General features: G+C 42.3%; 1 protein-coding gene across 1 annotated transcript; it reads right to left on the bottom strand.

Annotated features, from left to right (window-relative positions):
- Nucleotides 1-1,908: 1,908 nt before the first annotated feature.
- LOC136628988 (zinc finger protein 420-like) lies at nucleotides 1,909-15,034 on the bottom strand. The gene is made up of 4 exons (XM_066605074.1): nucleotides 14,945-15,034; nucleotides 14,570-14,749; nucleotides 14,364-14,487; nucleotides 1,909-4,601 (listed from the first exon to the last, which is right to left on the bottom strand). Exons 1-4 carry the CDS (start codon nucleotides 15,020-15,022, stop codon nucleotides 2,518-2,520), a joined length of 2,466 nt encoding a protein of 821 aa, XP_066461171.1. The 5' UTR covers nucleotides 15,023-15,034; the 3' UTR covers nucleotides 1,909-2,517.
- Nucleotides 15,035-20,878: the final 5,844 nt, after the last annotated feature.

Below are 20,878 nucleotides of genomic sequence, written 5' to 3'. Positions count from 1 at the left end.
TAGTGGGAGGAGTCTGTCTCTATCTGAACTTTACAGGGTGGGACAGAAGGTATACCTATCTTCTAAAAATCTCAAATTAAGGGTCCCGTCCTTGAAGCTGGTGCCACATTACGTGGGTGCCTTTGTCAACACACGTGTGGTGAACCCGCTCGCCTACGAACTGGGTTTGCCAGCTACATGGAGGGTTCACAGGGTGTTCCATAAGTCTTTATTGAAACCTTTTGCCCCTTCTGTTCACTCCGGCAAGGGGGGTGTCTGTTCTCGGTCTCCTGCGGCATCGGGTTGTGCTGTGGAGGTGTCTCTGCTTATAGTACCGCACTACCAGTGGAGCTGGCGTCGCAGACGTCTGCAGCTGGTAGCACCCAAAAATTTAGTCCCCTGTTTGAGAGGCACCATCAGGCCTCAACTTGTGGCTTCCGCTCACAGAGCTCCTGGCTGCTCTGCAAGAGTCTCCTGACTCTTTTTCCTCCTCCTGTCACCTAGAGGGTCCAATGAAGGTCGGGAGAGCTCTGGGACTGAGGGAAACTGAATATTAAGCATAGAGTTGTGCAGTTTCCAGCAGAGCCCTCTTGCTGTGTGACTGCTCTTTATGGTGGATAGGCCACGCATCTCCATATATTTTTTTTACCTTGCTGCCATCATGTGTTTTTATCACAAGTGGTTGGTAATAAAGAATGACATTAAAGTTTCAAAAAGTATTAGATTTTATTTTAACAGAGAAGTGTTATATAAAACCAGTCGCTGCACTGTTATCATCAAACATCTTTGTCTGAACAATGAAACTGTTTTACATAAGCCAGACTCTGCATGGGGGGGGGGGGGGGGAGAGAGGGAGAAAGGTTCTGACACCTCACACCCCGCCCAGGGTATAAAAAAGGGTAAGAAAAAAATGTGTGAATAAGTGTCTTATATCAAAACTCTCAAGGCACCTATGAATTGCTTCATCCCAACATCGGGGGAAGAGAGACCGCCGAGACAACCACAAAAAACAGTGAAAAACACACCAAACAATAGAAGACAGAGAGAAGGAAAGAGAAAAAAAAGGGGGGGGGGGAAGGGGAAAGAAAGGGAAACAAAATTAGCAAGTGCAAAGTGAAAAAAAAAATTATATATATATATTGCTTGATATAGACATGGTAAATATATATATAAAGGATATGAAATTACTTTGCGACCTCCTTCCTCGTGAAGTTTTGCATATACTGTATATACTCAAGTATAAGCCAAGTTTTTCAGCACAATTTTTTATGGTGAAAAAGCCCCCCTCGGCTTATACTCGAGTGAGCTTAAAAAAAAAAATAAAAAAAAAAAAAAAAAAATCACAATACTCATCTCCCAGCCGGCGTCTGTGTCCCTGGTACAATGGTCTTCCCAGCGGTGCAGCAAGCTGCTTGAGACTGCTCCCTGCTTTTTGAATTCCCCCGCCGTCAGCGTTGTGTAAGTATGTGCTGTGATTGGATTGAGCACCAGCCAATCACAGCTGGCGCTCGATCATTATTTACAGCCATTCAGTGATGTCATTCACTGAATGGCTGTGTTTGGTTCATCGAGAGTCGGCTGTGATAACGAATCTCTGTAATAATCCAATCACAGCGATTACTTACACAACGCTGACGGCAGGGGAATTCAAAGAGCAGGGAGATGACAGCGGCGAGAAGTCTCAAGCAGCTTGCCACACCGCTGAGGAGACCATCATGCAAGGGACACAGATGCCGGCTGGGAAGAGAGTATAGCGGGTTTTTTTTACCCAATATATACTTGAGTATAGCTAGGCTTATACTCGGGTCGCTAATACACGAGTATATACGGTAACTTAAACTGTGTTTCAAAAATCCCATAAAAAACATCATCTTTAACGTCCATGTTGAAATTATATCGATCTTCCCAAAGTCAACCTACAAGTGCACAAGACTCTTTTGTAAAAAAACTGTGATTGGGATCGATCTTTATGTGCCCACTCTCGGACTGAAATACAGAACTAAGGAACGTTCACAGGTGGCAGATTTATTGGGGATTCTCTACAGACAATTAAAAAATGGATAGCAAATCCGCCCAATGGAACAGAAACGGTGATGTCTGCTGTAGACCGGGCAACATGGGTCCGATTTTAGTGCAGAATGTTCACAGTTCAAATCCACCGCTTGTGAATGCGCCTGTAATGTAGTTGGATAACTGCACAGTCTGATGCTACATTAACCCCTCATACCTGATTCGATAGAGAGCTCATTTACGTATATTTGAAACAAATGACAATTTCCCTGTCTGAGTTCTTTAATGTTTAAAACATTATGAGTTTTTCAACATGAAAATGTTTCCCTCTGTGAGATCCTTGATGTGGAGTTAGAGCTGACTTATGGATATGTATGAATTTCCTAACAAGATTTGATTTCAGTTTAGAATATTTCCCACATTTAGAATAAGGAACTCACTTCTTTCCTGTGTGACTTCTCTGATATATAACAGAATATGTTTTATGGGTAACACATTTCCCCCATTCCGACTAGTTATAGGCTTCACTCATGTGTGAATTCTCTGATGTTGAGCAAGAAGTGGTTTCAATCTAAAACATTTCCCACATTCAGAACAAGAAAATGGCTTCTCTCCTGTGTGAATTCCCTGATGTATAACAAGAGTTGCTTTCTGGGCAAAACATTTCCCACATACAGAACAAGAAAATGGTTTCTCTCCTGTGTGAATTCTCTGATGTCGAACAAGATGTGCTTTCCAGCTAAAACAATTCCCACATTCAGAACAAGTGAATGGCTTCTCTCCTGTGTGACTTCTTTGATGTAGAAGAAAAGATGACTTCAATGTAAACAATTTCCCACATTCAGAACAAGAAAATGGCTTCTCTCCTGTGTGAATTCTCTGATGTCGAACAAGATGTGCTTTCCAGCTAAAACAATTCCCACATTCAGAACAAGTGAATGGCTTCTCTCCTGTGTGACTTCTTTGATGTAGAAGAAAAGATGACTTCAATGTAAACAATTTCCCACATTCAGGACAAGAAAATGGCTTCTCCCCTGTGTGAATTCTCTGATGTTGAACAAGATTTCGCTTCGTTGTAAACCATTTCCCACATTCTGCACAAGGATATGGCTTCTCCCCTGTGTGAATTCTCTGATGTTGAACAAGATTTCGCTTCGTTGTAAACCATTTCCCACATTCTGCACAAGGATATGGCTTCTCCCCTGTGTGAATTCCCTGATGATGAACAAGAGTTGCTTTCTGGGCAAAACATTTCCCACATTCAGAACAAGAAAATGGCTTCTCTCCTGTGTGAATTCCCTGATGTTTAACAAGAGTTGCTTTCTGGGCAAAACATTTCCCACATTCAGAACAAGAAAATGGCTTCTCTCCTGTGTGAATTCCCTGATGTTTAACAAGAGTTGCTTTCTGGGCAAAACATTTCCCACATACAGAACAAGAAAATGGCTTCTCTCCTGTGTGAATTCTCTGATGACTAACCAAATTTGTTTTCTGGGTAAAACATTTCCCACATTCTGAACAAGTAAATGTATTCTCTCCAGTGTGACTTCTTTGATGTAGAAGAAAAGATGACTTCAATGTAAACAATTTCCCACATTCCGAACAAGAAAAGATCTCTCCTGTGTGAATTCTCTGATGTCTAACAAAAGTTGATTTGTGTTTAAAACATTTCCCACATTCAGTACAGGAAAATGGCTTCTCCCCTGTGTGACTTCTCTGATGTGTTACAAGACTGGATTTCATTGTAAAACATTTCCCACATTCTGAACAAGTAAAGGGCTTCACTCCTGTGTGAAATCTCTGATGTCTAACAGCATTTGATTTGTGTTTAAAACATTTCCCACATTCTGAACAAGTAAATATTTTCTCTCCAGTGTGACTTCTTTGATGTAAAACTAAAGATGACTTCAATGTAAACAATTTCCCACATTCAGAACAAGTAAAGACCTTCTCTCCCCTGTGAATTCTCTGATGAGTTATAAGAGTTGAATTGTGTTTAAAACATTTCCCACATTCTGAACAAGTAAAGAGCTTCTCTTCTGTGTGAATTCTCTGATGAGTGATAAGAGTTGAATTGTGTCCAAAACATTTCCCACATTCAGTACATGAAAATGGCTTCTCTCCTGTGTGAATTCTCTGATGTTTAACAAGATAGGATTTCAATGTAAACCATTTCCCACATTCTGAACAAGCAAATGTATTCTCTCCTGTGTGAATTCTCTGATGTCTAAATAGAGTTTTTTTCCCTGTAAAACATTTTCCACATTCTGAACAAGTAAGTGGCTTCTCCCCTCTGTGACTTCTCTGATGTGAAACAAGATGTGTTTTCTGGGTAAAACATTTCCCACATTCTAAACATGAATACGGCTTCTTCCTTTTGTGAGCTACTTGCTGTTTTCCCCTTCTGTGACTTTTCTCCTGCTTATCAGTCTGTGATGAATCAGAAGATGGGACCTGTATAATAAAATCAGATGACTGATCTTTGGTGTGAAGGGCTGAGGGGATATCTGGGATAATGGCAGGTTCTTCATATGTATCTTGTGTGATACCACAATCTTCTGCTTTACAATCGACAGATATCAGACGTCTCTCTGAGCTCCCGTTACCGTCATCTGCCAAGAATTAGACTTATTTTACTATTTTTTGAATATGAACCTTAAAAGATATATATTGGAATTTTATAACATTACAATATACATATGTCCAAACAAATTACAAGTCATGTAGCAAAATGTAATTTTAAAGGGCTACATAGGGGGAAATATTACTTTATAGGGCCACAGAGGGGGCACTGAGAGAGGGTATTGAGGTTATTGGCAGGATGGGAGTGTGGGAAAAGACAAGTGGTGGCTGGAGGAAGTCTCATGGCGGTCTGCATCCAGATGAAGATAGACAGCACCAATCAGAGAAGATGCCACCTGTGATCATGAGAGGCAAGTATACAGTGATAGTGATTACAGCACAGACTTCGTATGGGACCATAATATGGTGACTGCATTACATGGGATATACTGGAGCTGAGCCAATGTATTTAGGAATGCTATGTTATAGATATGTCACCAATATATATATATATTTTCCTAGAAATGTTATTGTACATGAAAGGATTGTTACAATGTCGAAATTAAAAAATAATTCAATGGAAGTGTTTAAACAAAGGCTGGACAAATATCAGTCTGGGGTTATTTAGTGATCCTGCATTGAGTAGACGGTTGGACCCGATGACCCTGGAGGTCCCTTCCAACTCAACCATTTTATGAAGTTTCAATCAAAGATAATTGCAGCTGATAAACAACTATACACATAAAGAGCTCAATTTCTTCTTTTAAAAAAATACATAAATGGTAAATATATCAGGATAACAGATGGCTTACAAATATGGAACCCCTCCAGTAAGGTTCTATCTAAAAACTTATGCAATGTTAGAAGAATAAAGGTAGAAGAATAGAGTTATGACTTTAGCCACGTTCCCCAATTAACAGTATTTTTTGCTTGGTTCCCACGCATCCTTGCTAATGTACCCTCCAACCTGCATAGGTAACATAATATGTAAGGCCGAAAAAAGACCTATGTCCATCCAGCTCAGCCTATTAACCCCCAATGTTGATCCAGAGGAAGGGAAAAAAAACAATACAAGCCAATTTTCCCCATTTAAGGGGAAAACATTATTTCCTGACTCCAATCTAGCAATCTGAACAATCCCTGGCCCACCTCTGAAGTTACTAGTCATTATAATATTTTATCGCTCAAGAAAGGCATCCAGGCCCCTCTTGAACTCTTATCAAATTTGCCATCACCACGTCCTCAGACAGAGAGTTCTATAGTCTCACTGCTCTTACAGTAAAGAACCCCCCTTCTATGTCGGCTTAGAAACCTTCTTTCCTCTAGACCAATGTTCCCCAACTCCAGTCCTCAGGGGCCCCCAACAGGTCATGTTTTCAGGATTTCCTTAGTGTTGCACAGGTGATGTGATTATTGTCGGTGCCTCAGACATTACCACAGGTGTTCTTACTATAGGATATCCTGAAAACATGACCTGTTGGTGGTCCCTGAGGACTGGGGTTGAGAAACACTGTGCTAGATGCAGAGGATACTCCCTTATTACTGTCACAGTCCTGGGTACAAATAGATGATAGGAGAGATCTCCGTATTGTCCCCGATATATTTATACATTGTTATTAGGTCGCCCCTCAGCCGTCTTTTTTAAAAAAAATAAATAATCCCAATTTTGATAACCTCTTTGGGTATCGTAGTTTACCCATTCCGTGTATTACTTCAGAGACCCGCCTTTGTACCCGCTCAAGCTCAGATGTATTCTTCTTGAGTAACAATGCTCTAAACGGTACACAATATTCGATGTGTGGTCTGATTAGTGACTTGTAAAGAGGAAGAACAATGTCCTCATCATGGGCCCCTGGACATCTTTTGGTGCACCCTATGATCATAATTGCCTTAGCAGCAGTTTCTTGCTCCAGTTAATCTTACAGTTAACTAAAATCCCTAGGTCCTTTCCATGTCAGTCATTCCTGGTGGTTTCCGATTTAGTGTGTAATGGTGACATGTATTTCCTCTGCTCATGTGCAGAACTTTACATTCATCAGTGTTAAACCTCTTTGCTTCTTTTCTGCTCAAGCCCCCAATTTACCGAGCTCCCCTTACAACGGCTCTGCATCCTCTCTTTTGTTCATTTCTTTACATAGTTTAGTCTCATCTGCAAATATTGATATTTTCCTGCTCAATCCTTCTACCAGGTCATTACCGATATATATAAAAAATAATGGGGCATAAGACCGACCTCTGTGGTACCCCACTAGTAATGGTGACCCAATCACAGTATGTACCCTTAACCACCCTCTGTTATCAATCACTGACCAGTTACTTACCCACTTACCCACATTCTCGCCCAGACCAAGCATTCTCATTCTATATACCAACCTTTTATGCAGCACAGTAGCAAACGCTTTGGAAAAGTCCAGATACACCAGATCCAGAGACTCTCCCCGGTCCAGTCTAGAACTTACCTCCTCATAGTAGCTGATCAGGTTGGTATTACAGGAGTGATCTCTCATAAATCCATGCTGATATATAGAGTTGAGTGAACCTACTCGGCCACGCCCCTTTTTCGCTCGAGCACTGCGATTTTCGAGTACTTCCGTACTCGGGCGAAAAGATTCGGGGGGCGCCGTGGGTGAGTGGGGGGTTGCAGTGGGGAGTGGGGGGGAGGGGGAGAGAGAGAGGGCTCCCCCTGTTCCCCGCTGCTACCTCCCGCTCTGCCACGCCTCCCCCGCCCCCCGAATCTTTTCACCCGAGTACTGAAGTACTCGAAAATCGCGGTGCTCGATCGAGTAATTACTCGAAACGAGTAGGTTCGCTCATCTCTACTGATATATAATTATACAGCTATTTTCCTTGAGGTCCTCCAGGATAGCATCTCTATCTCATCTACACCAGCCGATGTTCGCTTTAAAAAAAAAAAAAAAAAATTTTTTTTTTTAAATTAAAAAAACAAACAAAAAATGCTGATCAGCGATTGTTTTAGCGCTAATCGGTGCGTGTAAATGTGTGCCCATTGTCCGCTTTTCGGGCATGGTTAGCTGATCGTTAAATTCAAGCTAACCTAAAAATCGTTGTTTACTTTTATCAGCAGTTCTCCACGGGGAGTGCTGATAGCATTGTTTCCTCATGAAGAACAAAGGATCTGAGCGCAGATAATAGACCTCGGGCTATTAACTGCATTCAGCGAAGGCTTCATTTTCACACTAATAAGCTATTAAGCTGAGTAGCTACTTAATACTTTATGCAAAGTCGCTCGAAGCTGTCACTCAAACAGTCGTTGGAGCGATCTTTAAGTGATCATCGGCTCGTGTAAACCAGGCTTTAGAAACCTTTCAAACATTTTACCCACAATGGAAGAATTACCGGCCTGTAATTTCCAGGCTCACTTTTTGACCCCTTATTGAATATCGGCCTCACATTGACTATGTGTAAATCCGTCATTATAGAGTCCTCATAGATAAAAAACAAAGGTCTGTGTCTCACATTACGTAATTCCCTTATAACCCAGGGGTGCATGCTACTTTTCTAATGTTTTTAAGTCTGCTCTGCATGTCTTCCTGGGTTAGACTAGTGACATTTAGTGGAGAGTTTACATAGCACTCTGCATCTCATCCTACATTTCATATTCTTCTGCGGATACACCTTAGATAAAAACTATTTAATAGATTTGTTTTCTCTACAAGCTCTCCTACATTTTATTACAGGGACAACACTTTCAATATCAATCATTTTACTATTTAATCCGCTAAATAACAGTGTAGGGTTATTTTTACTCTGCTGAAAGTTCCTTTCTCTTCATTTGTGCTGTTTTTATCTAATTTTTATACAATTTAACCCCATAACGACCACCGATACGCCTTTTGATGGGGTATGTATGAAGGGAGATCGCACTGTTAAGCCTTTAAATGCTGCTGTCAATTCTGATCGTGGCATTTAAATCCCCCATACGTCTCCCAGCAATGAGATTGCTGGGAGACTTACGGCTGTCATGGTAGCCAGGGGCCTTCTGAAAGGCCCAGGGCAGTTGTGGCAGAACGCTTATCACGCCATGCCCGTGGGGTACCTTGATAGACTGTCTGACTGATAGCAGAATAAAGTAATGCTATTGCATTACATCATACTGCAGGAGCGATCAATGCATCACAAGTTGTTGTCCACTCTGAGTGCTAAAAAAAAAGTAAAAATGACATCAAAGTTTTACCAATTATTATTAAAAAAAGTATTCAAAGTTGAACCCCCCACAACGTCTCCCACATTTATAAAAAAAGAATTTAAATAATAAAATAAAAATTTGGTATCGATGCGTCTTTAAAAAGTCTGATCTATCTGAGTAATACATTATTTACCTTTCAGAATGAACGTCGTCAGAAAAAAAAAATTAAGAACGCCAGAAATGCGCTTTTTTAGTCACCCTGTCTTCAAGAAGGGTGGAATTTCATGTTTTTTCTTTTTGCGCCACATAGAATTTTTTAACGCTTTTCAGTACATTATATGGTACTTTAAATAGCATCATTAAAAAATACAACTCGTCTGCAAAAAACAAGCCCTCATACAGCGACGTCAATGGATAAATAAAGGAGTTAGGAAGGGGGGGGCTAAAAACAAAAAAAAGCTGTCACTAAGGGTGGCTTCAGACACGCTTCTATTACAAGTAATGCATTCCCTATGGTGTGTTCCCATGTCCGTGTTTTACAGGTGCGTGCCTGTGAAGACAGGACATGCGTGCACAATAGGGAATGCAGGCATTGTCTTCAATGGAGTGGCAGCTGCTGCCGGCACCCCAAATTGTTTTTCAGGGAAGGGCTTTAAATAAAAGCCCTTCCCTGAAAAACAAGAAAAAATGGTGATGAAAAAAAAAAAAATCTATACTCCCCTTTCTTCAGGTGCCGGGGCTCAGCCGTGTCCAGCGGGCTCTTCTCCTGCACTGCTGTGAGGAGTATTCAGCAGGTGGGGATTTAAAATTCCCGTCTGCTGAATGGGCTGCCTCTGATCTGGCTGAGCACTGTGACCAATCAGAGGCAGCTCTTAGCTATTGAATGACAGCTGAAAGCTGCCTCTGATTGGGTGAGTGAGTGCTGGGACCATTCATGAATTCATGAATGGGTGAGTGAGTGCTGCCTCTGATTGGCTGATGCAGGTGCAGCAGGGAATTCTTTTTCCATGAAGGGATGAAAGTGCGGCAGAGGTGTTCTTCATCCCCGCAGGGACATGGCAGCGGCGGACATGTTTTTTTTTTTTACACTAAAATTGTTGTTTTTCATGGAAGGGCTTATATTTAAAGCCCTTCCCTGAAAAAAAAAATTGGGGGTGCTGGCAGACCCTTGTCTTCAATGTAGCCGCCGGCAGCAGCCACAGCTCCATTGAAGACAATGAGTGCATTATTATTATTATTTTTTTTTTTTACACTAAAATTCCGTTTTTTTCGGGTAAGGGCTTATACGTAAAGCCCCTTCCTGAAAAACAATTCAGGGGTGAGAGCAGACCATTGTCTTCAATGTAGCCGCCGGCAGCAGCCACAGCTCCATTGAAGACAATGAGTGCATTATTATTATTATTTTATTTTTTTTACACTAAAATTCCGTTTTTTTTCGGGTAAGGGCTTATACTTAAAGCCCCTTCCTGAAAAACATTTCAGGGGTGAGAGCAGACCATTGCCTTCATTGGAGCCGCCGGCAGCAGTCACGGCTCCATTGAAGACAATGCACAGACCTGCATTCACGTGTGTTTTTGCACAAACATGGGTGCGCACTTATGTACGCACAAAAACACGCTCGTGTGAAGCCACCCTAAGGGGTTAAATTAGGTGCTAAAAGCTCAGCCATCACAGGGACCCTAGAGATGTTCCAAAATTTTACAATAAAAGCCTTTGCTGCTACAAGGACATGAAAGACTATGGTCTTATCAGTAGCAGCTAAATTTGCAACACCAACATACAGCAGTGCTGAGGAGCCGCTCCCTATTATGGGAATGCATAAAGTATTTTCAAGAAGGAACTTAGCTTAGTTCTAAAAGCAGTTAATACTTGAGCAATCCCCCAAAAATATGTTTTAAGGTTCCTTTGCAACTAGAACATATCCAGTATATATCTGAACTCGAAGGGTAAATAACAGCAGTGTCTTATATTCATTTTTGCCCCAAAAGAGGTACAGTGTCTTATTTTCGGAGAGGCTTATACACATCTGGTCTGCGGCGGTGATGTGGCATTCTGCAGTGTCCTCCACGTTGAGATATCCCTTTCTTTCTGGTGATGGGGCTTTGAATACCCCACCACCAGCAAAGCGAGCGCTGTGATTGGACCAATCGCCAGCCAATCAGTGCCGGCGCTCGATGAACCAATCACAGCCATTCAGTGATGTCATTCATCAAATCACAGCGCTCGCTTTGCTGGAGGCGGGGTATTTTAAAGCCCCGTCACTAGAAAGAAAGGGATATTTCAGAGCAGAGGACACGGCAGCTTACCACAGCTCCGAGGACCATCACGGGGTGCTCAGACGCCACGGGCCAGGTGAGTATTGATGTTTTTTCTTTTCCTTTCCATGTACTTTAGCTAGGGCTTATTTTCAGGGAAAGGGGAGGGGGTGCTTATATTTCAAGTCTCTCCGAAAACCGGGGTAGGGCTTACTTTCGGAGAAACACGGTAGGAGTGAGAAACCTACAATAGAGAAGCTTCTTTGTGAATTCTAAATGAGATGGACACTTTGAAAGTGAGCTTGCTAATGTAAACATTTTATCCCAGTCTTCCACAGAGATACCCAAATCTCTACCCCAAGCAGGTAAGCAAAAGGGCCTCTTCCCCAGAAAAATCAATCCAAAGTAACCATATAAAGTCTTGTGATGGCGTTGGCAACATTACTTAAAGGGGTTGTCCCGCGCCGAAACGGGTTTTTTTTTTTTTCAACCCCCCCCCCGTTCGGCGCGAGACAACCCCGATGCAGGGAGGTAAAGAAAGCTCACCGGAGCGCTTACCTGAATCCCCGCGCTCCGGTGACTTCTCTACTCACCGCTGAAGATGGCCTCTTCCTCCGTGGACCGCAGCTCTTCTGTGCGGTCCACTGCCGATTCCAGCCTCCTGATTGGCTGGAATCGGCACGTGACGGGGCGGAGCTACACGGAGCTACACGGAGCCCCATAGAAGACTGCAGAAGACCCGGACTGCGCAAGCGCGGCTAATTTGGCCATCGGAGGGCGAAAATTAGTCGGCACCATGGAGACGAGGACGCCAGCAACGGAACAGGTAAGTATAAAACTTTTTATAACTTCTGCATGGCTCATAATTAATGCACAATGTACATTACAAAGTGCATTATTATGGCCATGCAGAAGTGTACAGACCCACTTGCTGCCTCGGGACAACCCCTTTAAATTAAAGAACACTAATTAGGAATCTGAGTAAAAAAATTACGAATTCTGAGAAACTTATAAATATCTTTTGTTAGAATTGTGAAATTTAGAAAAATGCCACTAAAATGACATTAGGTGATCACATTCCCATATATCTGAGGGTGGCTTCACACAAGTGTGTTTTTGAGCGTGCATACGCACACACAATAACACGCGTCTATTAGAACCAATGCATTCCCTATGGTGTGTTCACATGTCTGTATTTTACAGGCGTGCGCCTGCAAAGATAGGACATGCGTGCACCATAGGGCATGCAAGAAATTTTCTTCAATGGAGATGCGACTGCTGCCGACAGCTCCATTGAAGACAATGGTCTGACGGCACCCCTGAATTGTTTTTCTTCATCCCCGCGTGGGAAAAAAAGAATTCCCCGCTTTACCTGCCACATCTGTGACAGATGCGGCAAAGGAATTCATCATCCCTGCGTGGAATAAAGAATTCCCTACCACAGCTGTCACAGATGACAGCTGCAGTAGAGCATCCAACTGCCGGGATATTGTAATTGTTTTTTAGGGAAGGCTTTAAATATAAGGCAAAGTAGTGTTGAAGAAGAAAAAAAATCATACTCCCCTTCCTTCAGCTGCCGGGGCTCAGCTGCGTCCTCTCTGCGCTGTCTCCGGCTCTGCAATGCAGTTCTTTTAGCAGCCGGGGAATTAAAATCCCCGTCTGCTGAAAGTGAAGATTCTGATTGGCTGACGCGCTCAGCCAATCACAGGCCGATCTGGCCTGTCATTCATTTAGCGAGAGCTGCCTGTGATTGGCTGAGGTGCTCAGCCAATCAGATGGCTGCTTCTGATTAATTGAGCACCTCAGCCAATCACAGGCAGCTCTCGCTGAATGAATGACAGGCGAGAGCTGCCTGTGATTGGCTGAGCGCCTCAGCCAATGAGAAGCATCACTTTAAGCAGGCGGGGATTTTAAATCCCCGCCTGCTGAAAGAACTGCATTACAGAGCCAGGGACAGTGCAGAGAGGGCGCAGCTGAGCCCCGGCAGCTGAAGGAAGGGGAGTATGATTTTTTTTTTCTTCTTCAACACTACTTTGCGTTGTTTTTCAGTCTATATCGATCTCGACTATATTACTCAAGAAAATAAGTGAGAAATGCCCTATGATTTTTAAAATTCCCATTTGTATGAGATGTGTGTTTACGAGTGTCTGTTTTAATTTTAATGAGATCATTAAAAGTTATGTTCTATTGTAGTCCTAACCAATGAACTGGCTTTTCAGGGCAGGAAAGATTAAATCTTTTGCTGATCTTATGAAGGAATTTGGGGTTCCTCATAAATACTTACATTAATTTAACCAAATCAGTTCTTTTCTGAGTGTCTATGCCTTACATCCTTACATGAAACCTGGATGCCCCATGAAATTCATACCTTACTATCTAACAACTTTCCATCCCTTCAAGTCGTAAGAGCATTTTATGACATTTTCTCAGGAAAAATAGGTGTTTTTAAAAAAGTACATCTCTGGAACTGGGAAAGAGACCTGGGAATAAAGTTTTCACCAAAATCAATAGATATCTTCTTTTGGATCGGCCAACAAACTGATTCCATGTACAAAACCCTTAGAAGTCCACTATGAGCTATTACCAGGTGGTACTATACTCCTGAAAAGATTGCCAAATGCTTTCCCAGGTCCAGCGGCCTCTGTTGGAGAGTCTGTGGGCAACTGGCCTCATTATACCACATTTTCTGGAGCTGCCCACTCCTTCATCCCTTGTGGAAAGATGTATCTAACCTTATAAACCGGATCTCAAGACTGAACCAAATACTTACACCAAAATTATCTCTCTTACTACTTGATAGCGATCAATAACCCCCAGAAACTAGAAGATTCATTTGTTGTATTCTCCAGTCTACCAAGCTTCTAATAACTAAGAACTGGAAATCTCCCGCCACCCCACCCCCCACGATCAATGAGCCAACAATCTTAATCTCTGAACAGAACTCCTATGAGAGGAATCATTGGCTTCACCTCTATCACTAATATTACTGCCTCAAGATTTGTTTATTTTACTGTTTACTGATTATACCTGCTGGACATGAACACAAGTGGCCGGGAATTGTTGTTCTTTGTTCTTTTTCCTTCCTTCATTCTTTTCTAGTAATATATTCTTCTATTTAATTAATGATAACCAAGAGCTGTTGAGAAGAGGACCCTCGCCGGAGGCCATACCTCTCATAAGGCATGTCAGTAATACGGAGAGTTGATCAATTTTCAAATAACATGGGTTCTCTACATTTTGTCAATAATAATAACATGAAATATTCAATAAAAAGTTGATTTAGAAAAATAAATACAGCCAAGAGATCAAGAAAAATATCACCATGTAAGACATATAAGATCAAAAGATACAACCAGGATATAAATAGTGTATCAGCAAGATATACATGAACATTTAGTCCTGTCTATTACCTGGTGATGGGAGCGGCTGGCGGGTCTCCATCATGGCCTCCTTGTACAGATCCTTGTGTCCTTCTAAATACTCCCACTCCTCCATGGAGAAATAGACAGCGACATCCTGACACCTTATAGGAACCTGATAACACAATATACAGTCATTACCCAGAAGCCTCCAGTGCTGTTACTGTATAATGTCCCAGCATTCCCTGCAGCGTCACCTCTCCAGTCAGCAGCTCAATAAACTTGTTGGCGAGTTCTAGAATCTTCTGTACATTGATGTCCTCACGTATCAGGGGGTGAGGTGGGGGCCCCGTGGTTGGGCTCAGGGCTCTTCTCTGTCCATCACACACAGGGGCCCGACAGCCATCACTAGAGGACTTATGCATTACTGTGTAATTCTGTGTATGTGGACATATCAATAAATATTACTACAGACATTTCCAGAATCTCTCACCTCTCCAGTGACATCATCTGTTATTACCATAGATAAGAATGATGTAATGTGACATCATCAGAATCTCTCCCCTCTCCAGTGACATCATCTGTTATTACCATAGATAAGAATAATGTAATGTGACATTAGAATCTCTCACCTCTCCAGTAAGCTCAAAGAGTATCTGTATGGTGAGATTTAGTATACGTTTCACCATCTTCCTTCTGTCCTTCTCCATCCTGAACGGTGAATCTGGAATATAATATTATATGGAAGATATCAGAGGATCCTATTTTGTAGGACCAGAATGGAAGAAAATGAGCCAAAAATTGTTTCCTAGTCTGAAAGTGGTCAGTGTTGTTCACTCTCAGGTAAAAGTTATGGATCCAACAAATTCTTATCAGCTCTTGCTGACATATTTACTTTCCAAAAGATAGAAGAGAAAAACAAGGGGATCTGCAATCTTGGACCGAATCCTTACCAACAGGGAGGGAATGGTTGAGGAAGTAAGGGTGGCTTGGTCCTTAGGAGGCAGTGATCATGCTATCCTTGAATTTTGGATACCAAGGGGAGGAAGACCTGAGGAAACTCAGACCTCAAGATTGGCTTTCAGAAAGGCAGATTTTAATTAACTCAAAGAGGAGAGGAAGAATCTAATGGCTGGAAGTTCTTTTGGACAGAAATGTCCAAGAAGGTTGGAAAATATTGCAAAATGAGATTCTCAAAGCACAATCGTTAATCCCTAAAACAAGGAAGAATGGGAAGCATTTAAAGAGACCAGGATGGATGAACAAAAGAACTTGCACACATGTTAAAAAGAAAGAAAAATGATTATTAAATGGAAGGGGGGGTGGAGGGGGTTATCTAAAGAACAACATAATGTGGTCTGCAGAAACTGTAGGGCAAGTGTCAAAAAGCTAACACTAATAACGAATTGAGGCTTGCAACACGGGCCAAAAGCAATAAAAAAGGATTCTGGGGGTATGTCAAAAACAAAAGAAAAGTCTAAAGATGCTATTGGATGCTTACAAGATGAAACTGGTGAATTGGTTACGAATGATTTTAAGAAGACTGAACTTTTAAATTCCTATTTTGTATCTTTTTTCTCTCAGAAAGTAGATGGGACAGCAACTGATCTTCCCTGTGCTTTTGGGGGAATAAAAGAATGCAGGCCATCTATACGCAGAGAGATGGTGAGGGAAAACTTAGCTAACTTACATGAATTCAAGTCTCAAGGTCCAGATGAATTACATCCTAGGATACTAAAGGAAGCAGCGGAGGAAATTGCTGAACCACTCGTCATAATCAGTGAAAATTCCTGGAGAATACAAGAAGTCCCAAAAGATTGGAAAAGGGCAAATGTTGTCCCCATCTTCAAAAAAAAAAAGGAAGAAAGTGTATCCAGGAAACTACAGGCCTGTGAGCCTGACTTTTATACTGGGAAAGATCTTTGAACAAATTATTAAACAGCATGTACTTGGATGAAAATGGAGTAATTAACCAGAGCTAGCATGGGTTTGTAACAAATAAGTCATGCCAGACAAATCTAATTTCCTTCTATGACAGAATCACAGACTGGGTTGATCAGGGAAATGCGATGGACATAGTTTATCTTGACTTTAGTAAAGCATTTGACAAAGTATCTCATACCATGCTTATTGAAAAAAATGACCGAATATGAGATTGATAAGGCAACTGTTAGGTGGATTCACAACTGGCTGAGTGATCGTACTCAAAGAGTGGTCACAAAATGGCTGCACATCCAAGTGGAAGAATGTATCAAGTGCGGTACCACAAGGCTCTGTCCTAGCCCCAGTGTTGTTCAACATTTTTATAGATGATCTGGAGGGAATTGATGGGAAACTGATCAAACTTGCCAAAGACACAAAGCTAGGAGGGATAGCAAACACCAGGGAAGAGAGAGTATTCAAAAAGATCTAGAAAAGCTTGAACAGAGGGTGGCGACTAACAGAATGGTATTTAACAATGAGAAATCCAAAGTCCTACATCTGGGCAAGAAAAATGAAAAAAAAAAACATATACAAAATGGGAGGAAGTGGGACAAGCAACAGCACATTTGAAAAAGACTTGGGTATACTAATAAATCATAGACTGAACATGAGTGAACAATGTGATGCAGCAGCCAAAAAAGCAAATACAATTTTGGGATGTATTAAGAGAAGCATAGAGTCTATATCACGTGAGGTAATTATCCCTCTTTACTCTTCCTTAGTCAGACCTCATCTGAAATACTGTGTCCAGTGGGCACACCACTTTAAAAAAGACAAACTGGAGCAAGTTCAGAGAAGAGTTACCAAGATGGTGAGCGGTCTGCATAGCATGTCCTATAAGGAACAGTTAAAGGATCTGGGAATGTTAAGCTTGCAAAAAAGAAGGCTGAGAGGAGATTTAGTAGCCATCTACAAATATCTGAAAAGATATCACAGTGCAGAGGGATCAGCACTATTCTCATTTGCAAAAGGAAAGACTACAAGCAATGGGATGAATCCGGAGGAGACAGATTAGATATTAGAGAAAAACTTCCTGACAGTGAGGGGGAACAATGAGTGGAACAAGTTACCACGGGAGGTGGCGAGTTCTCCTTCAATGGAAGTCTTCAAACAAAAGGCTGGAAAAATATCTGCTGGGATGATTTAGTGATCCTGCACAGAGCAGGGGGTTGGACCAGATGACCCTGGAGGTCCCTTCCAACTCTACCATTCTGTGATTTTATGAAGGTGGATGTGACTTTGGATGCAAGCCATGAGCCAGGAGCAGGGGAACGTCGCTGCGGCCTCGGAACAAGGAGACCGGGGAGCCATCTGTAGATTCATCCAGTAGGGAGGAGCAGGTCCCAAAGCGGCAGGAGGCCAGAGAGTGAGGTCCCGATCCTGAGCCTGCGCATGGTGTGACGACATTGGCTGCTGACAAGGCCTGATAAATATATCCTGTGTCTGCTAGTCGTTGTCTGTAAGTCAGTGATTGTCTAGGAGTGTGTGTGTGAGGTTTAAGTGAAGCGAAAGTGTGTGACTAAGTGTAATTAGTCAATCTTCATTACTTCTGTAGGTAAATTTGTAGATTAGTCGTTGCGGCCCCGGAACAAGGAGAGCGGGGAGCCATCAGAGGATTCATCCAGTAGGGAGGAGCAGGCCCCGAAGCGGCAGGAGGCCAGAGAGTGAGGTCCCGATGCTGAGCCTGCGCCTGGTGTGACGACATTGGCTGCTGACAAGGACTGATAAATATATCCTGTGTCTGCTATTCGTTGTCTGTAAGTCAGTGATTGTCTAGGAGTGTGTGTGTGTGAAGTTTAAGTGAAGCGAAAGTGTGTGACTAAGTGTAATTAGTCAATCTTCATTACTTCTGTAGGTAAATTTGTAGATCCCCATTAGAATGTTGTCAAGTGTGCTACCTGTGCAATGTTATCAGTCTTTGATCAGCTGATCAGGGGGGCATACTGTTGCACAAGATGCATGCATATCGCACATTTGGAAGCCCAAATCATGGATCTAAATGAGTAAGTGGCAACACTGAGATCCATTGACAACATGGAAAGGAGTTTGCTGCTCACTAAGGTAGCACTCGCTGGGGTAGAGGCTGGGGGAGGACGGTAATTCGGAAGAGCAAGCAGCTAGCTGGGTGACATTTAGAAGGGGTAGAGGGAAGAGAACCAGGGAGGCTAGTTCTGAACTGGCACACCCTAACAAGTTTCCAAAGTTGGCAGATGAAAGGGGTGCCATTACAGAGCCATGACCACTGCAGCACAACATGCCCTCTCAACGCCAGGGAGATAACTGCTCCAGTGAGCAGGGGACAGGGAGAACAGGGCAGGCTAGACAGGGCATAATGGTGGTGGGACTCAATTATAAGGGGGATAGATAGGGCAATCTGCTATAAAGACCGGGATCGTCGAACGGTGTGTCGTCTTCCTGGCCCTCGAGTTCGACACATCGCGGATTGGCTTGACAGATTACTGGGAGGGGCTGGTGAGGATCCAGCGGTCATGGTGCACATTGCACGATGGCACCAATGAACAAATTAGAGGTCAATGGAGGGCCCTCAAACGATTTCAGGGATCTAGGATCTAAGCTTAGGGAGAGGACCTCCAAGGTAGTTTTCTCATAAATACTACCTGCGCCACAAGCCACACTAGAAAGGCAGCAGGATCTTAGGGAGGTAAACCAATTGGCTCCAGAGTTGGTGTACGAAGGAGGGGTTGGGTTCCTGGAGAACTAGACTGACTTTGCTGTCGGCTATGTGATCTATTGTAGTGATGGGCTGCATCTCAATGGGGAGGGTGCAGCAGTGCTGGGGGAGAAGAGCAGGGGGTGGGGTTAGTATAGTTAGAACTGGCAGCATAGCTAATAGGACCAGAGGTAGAACAATGAAAATAAGGAATAACAACCACAGTATAAATTGTATGGCAATGAATGCAAGAAGTCTGATCAGTAAAGTGGGTGAGCTTGAAGTGAGAATGTCTGAAGAAAATTAGGATATAGTGTGAGCACTGGAAACATGACCTGATGATAAGTGTGATTGGGCGGTGAACTTACAGGGTTCCAATTGCTTCAGAAGGGACCGTGGCAACCAGAAAGAGGTAGGGGTGTGTCTGTATGGTAAAATTGTGCTTAATGCCGAGGCTACAAGAAGATATAGGTGTAGATAAACATGTGGCATCTCTGTGGGTAGAAATACAGGGAGCAAAGAATAACAATATCCTGATAGGGGTTTTCTATAGGCCACAAAAATTAAACAGAAGAAACTGAAAACTTATTATTAAGACAAAGACTAGAGGTGGCAAATCGCAATGAAGTAATTATTATAGGGGACTTATATTATCCAGATATAATATGGGAAGACTAAACCTGTATATCTCGAAAGGATGATACGTTTTTGAGAATAATTAAAGATAACTACCTTACCCAACTTGTGCGGGAGCCAACTAGAGGGAGGGCCACTCTGGACTTGGCATTAAGTGACAAACCAAACCGAATAATGGGGGTGCAGGTTGAGGGACACTTGGGAAATAGTGACCACAATATAATTAATTTCCAGCTGTCATTCAATAAGAAGCCTCATCAGGGAGTGACAAATAAACTAAACTTTAGTAAAGCAAAATTTAATCAACTTAGAATTACCCTTGGGAACATTAAATTGGGACAACAGCCTCAAAAATAACAGCACAGACGACAAATGGGAGAAGTTTAAAAACATCCTAATCACCTCATGTGATAAAAGAACTTCAAGTAAAAGGAAACCAATGTGGCTCGATAAGACTGTAAGGGGGGCAATAAGTAAAAAAAAGCATTTAAATTACTAAAACAAGAAGGCAGCAAAGAAGCGCTAAAAACATATAGGAAAAAGAAAATATGTAAAGAAAAGATCAAAACTGCCAAGGAGGAAGCAGAAAGATTGATTGATTGCTAAGGAGAGCAAAATAAACTATTCTTCAAATGATATTAACAGTAAAATGATTTGCACTTAAAGCACTGGTCCTTTAACAAATAATGCAGGAGAAAACCATAGAGGACGATGGGAGTAATCTATTAAATAGCTTTTTCTCAAGTTTATTCACGAATGACATGAGATGCAGGGGGAAAAACAACCCCCCCCCCCTTCCCCCCCGCTAAGTTTTGCATGCCTAACACAGCAGGAAGTGCATAGCCATCTAAGGATAAAAGAAACACGATAAATCGCCGGACCCAGATGGGATACACCCAAGGGTTCTGAGGGAACTAAGTAACATGATAGATAGACTGCTATTTCTTATATTTAGGAACACCATCGAGACCGGGGTTGTACTACTAGATTGGCGCATTGCCAATGTGGTTCCAATATACAAAAAGGGATCTAAAAGAGAGCCTGGTAACTACAGGCCGGTAAGTCTCAGTTCAATAATTGGAAAAATATTTGAGGGGTTTCTGAGAGATGTCATCCTAGAATAGCTCAAGGAGAACAATGGAATAACTCCTCACCAGCACAGGTTCATAAAGGGTCGATCAGGTCAGACCAATCTGATCAGCTTCTACGATAAAGTAAGTTCTAGGCTGAACCTGGGAGTCTATTGATCTCATATATCTGGATTTTTCTAAAGCTT

The sequence above is a fragment of the Eleutherodactylus coqui genome, chromosome 5 (genome assembly GCF_035609145.1).
Source record: "Eleutherodactylus coqui strain aEleCoq1 chromosome 5, aEleCoq1.hap1, whole genome shotgun sequence".
In the NCBI taxonomy this organism is placed as follows: Eukaryota; Metazoa; Chordata; class Amphibia; order Anura; family Eleutherodactylidae; genus Eleutherodactylus; species Eleutherodactylus coqui.
The sequence above is the reverse complement of the archived record's forward strand: the minus strand, read 5'-3'. Positions and strand labels throughout refer to the sequence as shown.

Excerpts from the sequence above, each read along its gene's own strand:
- LOC136628988 (XM_066605074.1), bottom strand. The coding sequence starts at position 15,022 with ATGGAGAAGGACAGAAGGAAGATGGTGAAACGTATACTAAATCTCACC. Across the intron at positions 14,750-14,944 it reads TCTTTGAGCTTACTGGAGAG|AATTACACAGTAATGCATAA; the intron begins GTGAGAGATTCT and ends CCACATACACAG. Across the intron at positions 4,602-14,363 it reads CCAGCCGCTCCCATCACCAG|ATGACGGTAACGGGAGCTCA; the intron begins GTAATAGACAGG and ends AATTCTTGGCAG.